Here is a 2,059-nt window from a genome sequence, read left to right as displayed (position 1 = left end):
TGCCGTGTTACGGTGCAGCCGAGGTCGAGGCCAGCCTGGTCCGGTGCCCGAGGCGGTCTTGATTTACCGTCATTTACAATGCGAAGCCCAAAACCCAATTAAAAACTAATTGACATAAACAAACACACCGTATTAGGCTTTAAAACCGCACAGAGGAGCGAGAGCCTGAATGTGCAGATGTTTAAATGGGCTGGGCTAGCAGCAGCCGTCCAACAGCAACTGAGTACACCGCAAAACCCCAGATCTTATTGGTCTGAGCATGTTTTCTCATCTGTTTATTTTCACTGCAGAAAAAAAAAGCCTCATTTGACATACTTTTTTTTCCCCTCCCCCCCAATCTTGCAGATGATGTCATAACTACGATATAAACGAGCAGTGATGGAATCACTGGACACCGAGGTGAGGGCACGGAAGACTCTGGGGACTGTTGAATACGTAGAGTCTTCAGGTTTCGCCCAGGGGGTTCTGCCGACCAAGAAGGATGTGGTTCAGAACATGCTGTACTTGCTGCAGCCCAAAAGAGCCGGCCAGGCCCAGCGCTCCAAAGAGGACGCGGCCCAGCTGCTCGCCGAGCACCTGCAGGAGCACTGGTTGGTTTGCAACCTGCACACCATCGCCACGCAGAGCATAAAGAAACTTATCCTCAAAATGTACGAGGAATTTACCAGGTTGTACCAGACCAGAAAGCAGAGACAGAACCAGGCTTTCTCCGAGCGGGCAGACAAATTCAACGAGAGTTCGGAGAAGCTCTTCGACGTGTTTTGCACGGACGCGCAGCTGAGGAATAAACTGGAGGAGTACAGTGGGATAAAAATGACCAGCATCGAGTGGAAGTTCCTCGAAGATCAGAGAAGCGAAAGGAAAATGTATTACGAAGATTTCACAGACAAGCAAGAGCTGAAGATGATGGAGAGAAGACAAAAGATACAATGCCTGGAACACTTCCGAAAACTCGCCAAGGAGGAGAAGGAAGGAAGCAAAGCGAAGGAGGTGAAGTACAAGAGCGAGGAGCAGTCGGACGAGGGCACGAGCGTGGACGAGTCCTACCCCGCGGAGGAGGAGAACGGCGGCGCCCCGGCCTTCTCCCTGCGGGGCCGACGGAAGCGCCGGTGCAGCGCGGCCCCCGCCGGCGCCCCCGTGCCCCTGGAGGGCCAGCACATACGGATGAGCATCCGCAGAGTCCGGCCGGGGTTCTACGAGACTGTGGAGCAGGTGAAAAACTGCTAGCGCCCGCGGCGGGCGGGGCTGCTGGGGTACAAGGCGGCGGTGCACACGTCAGGCAAGTTTGAAATCCCGCTAGCGATGGGCGAGATCCCCAAGCCAGAGCTCAGCGACGTCCTGCCTCGGAGGAGGAGTGACGGGAGGACGGCAGCAGCCAGGACTAAACCACGTGAATTCGGAAGGATGAGGAGTCGGTGGCTAAAAACGCGAAGGAGAGGCTCGTCTGCCCCATCTGAGCCTCTTCTGCCAAGGTCCCGTCTGCAGCAGGGGGGTTTTCGGAAGTCTCTCACCACTTAGGAGCCAGGAGTAGCCTGACAGTGGAAAACGGGACTCGGATTTACTGCAGGGAAACAACTTGGACTTGTTGCTGATGGAGAATCTGTGCGCTGAAAAGCCTCAACTCCCACTGCTTTGGGTGGGAGCAAAAGGTACTTGGCCCCTGTCAGCAGAATTGGGCATTTCTGCAAGGAGGGGAGCTGGCTTTCAGCTTGTGCCAGCGGGTCCCGGAGAGGCACCCTGCTCTCTTCCTCAAGGAGGGGGAGAAGGATCGGGAGACGTTGGAGTGGTTTGGCTAGAAAGCGCTGCTGATTCTGAGTGGTTTCTTCTAGATACTATTTTAACATTTCCTTGGTCAGGATAAACCTTCTCACAGTCAGATGAGCTGTAAGATGAAGTCCCTAATATGGATCTAAGCTGTGAACCCCAAATGAAGCAATAACGTTTTCTCTGCTGGGAGTTAAGGGGCAGGATGCAAACTGCATTTAGTTTAAAAATGGGAAGAATTTTATAAACTGTTATCCTGCCTTTGTAGGATAGAGGGAAGCAAAAGCCTTCCCGG

At 53.6% G+C, this 2,059-nt stretch overlaps 1 protein-coding gene across 1 annotated transcript; it reads left to right on the top strand.

Moving 5' to 3' along the window:
• The first annotated feature begins 378 nt into the window (after positions 1–378).
• Positions 379–1,227, top strand: LOC103781513. Its single transcript, XM_008949231.1, has one exon. The coding sequence runs from the start codon at positions 379–381 to the stop codon at positions 1,225–1,227; it is 849 nt and encodes a 282-aa protein (XP_008947479.1).
• Positions 1,228–2,059: the final 832 nt, after the last annotated feature.

The sequence above is a fragment of the Merops nubicus genome, unplaced genomic scaffold (assembly GCF_000691845.1).
Source record: "Merops nubicus isolate BGI_N331 unplaced genomic scaffold, ASM69184v1 scaffold39541, whole genome shotgun sequence".
NCBI lineage: Eukaryota > Metazoa > Chordata > Aves > Coraciiformes > Meropidae > Merops > Merops nubicus.
Note: the sequence above shows the minus strand (reverse complement) of the source record. Positions and strands in the feature narration are given on the sequence as shown.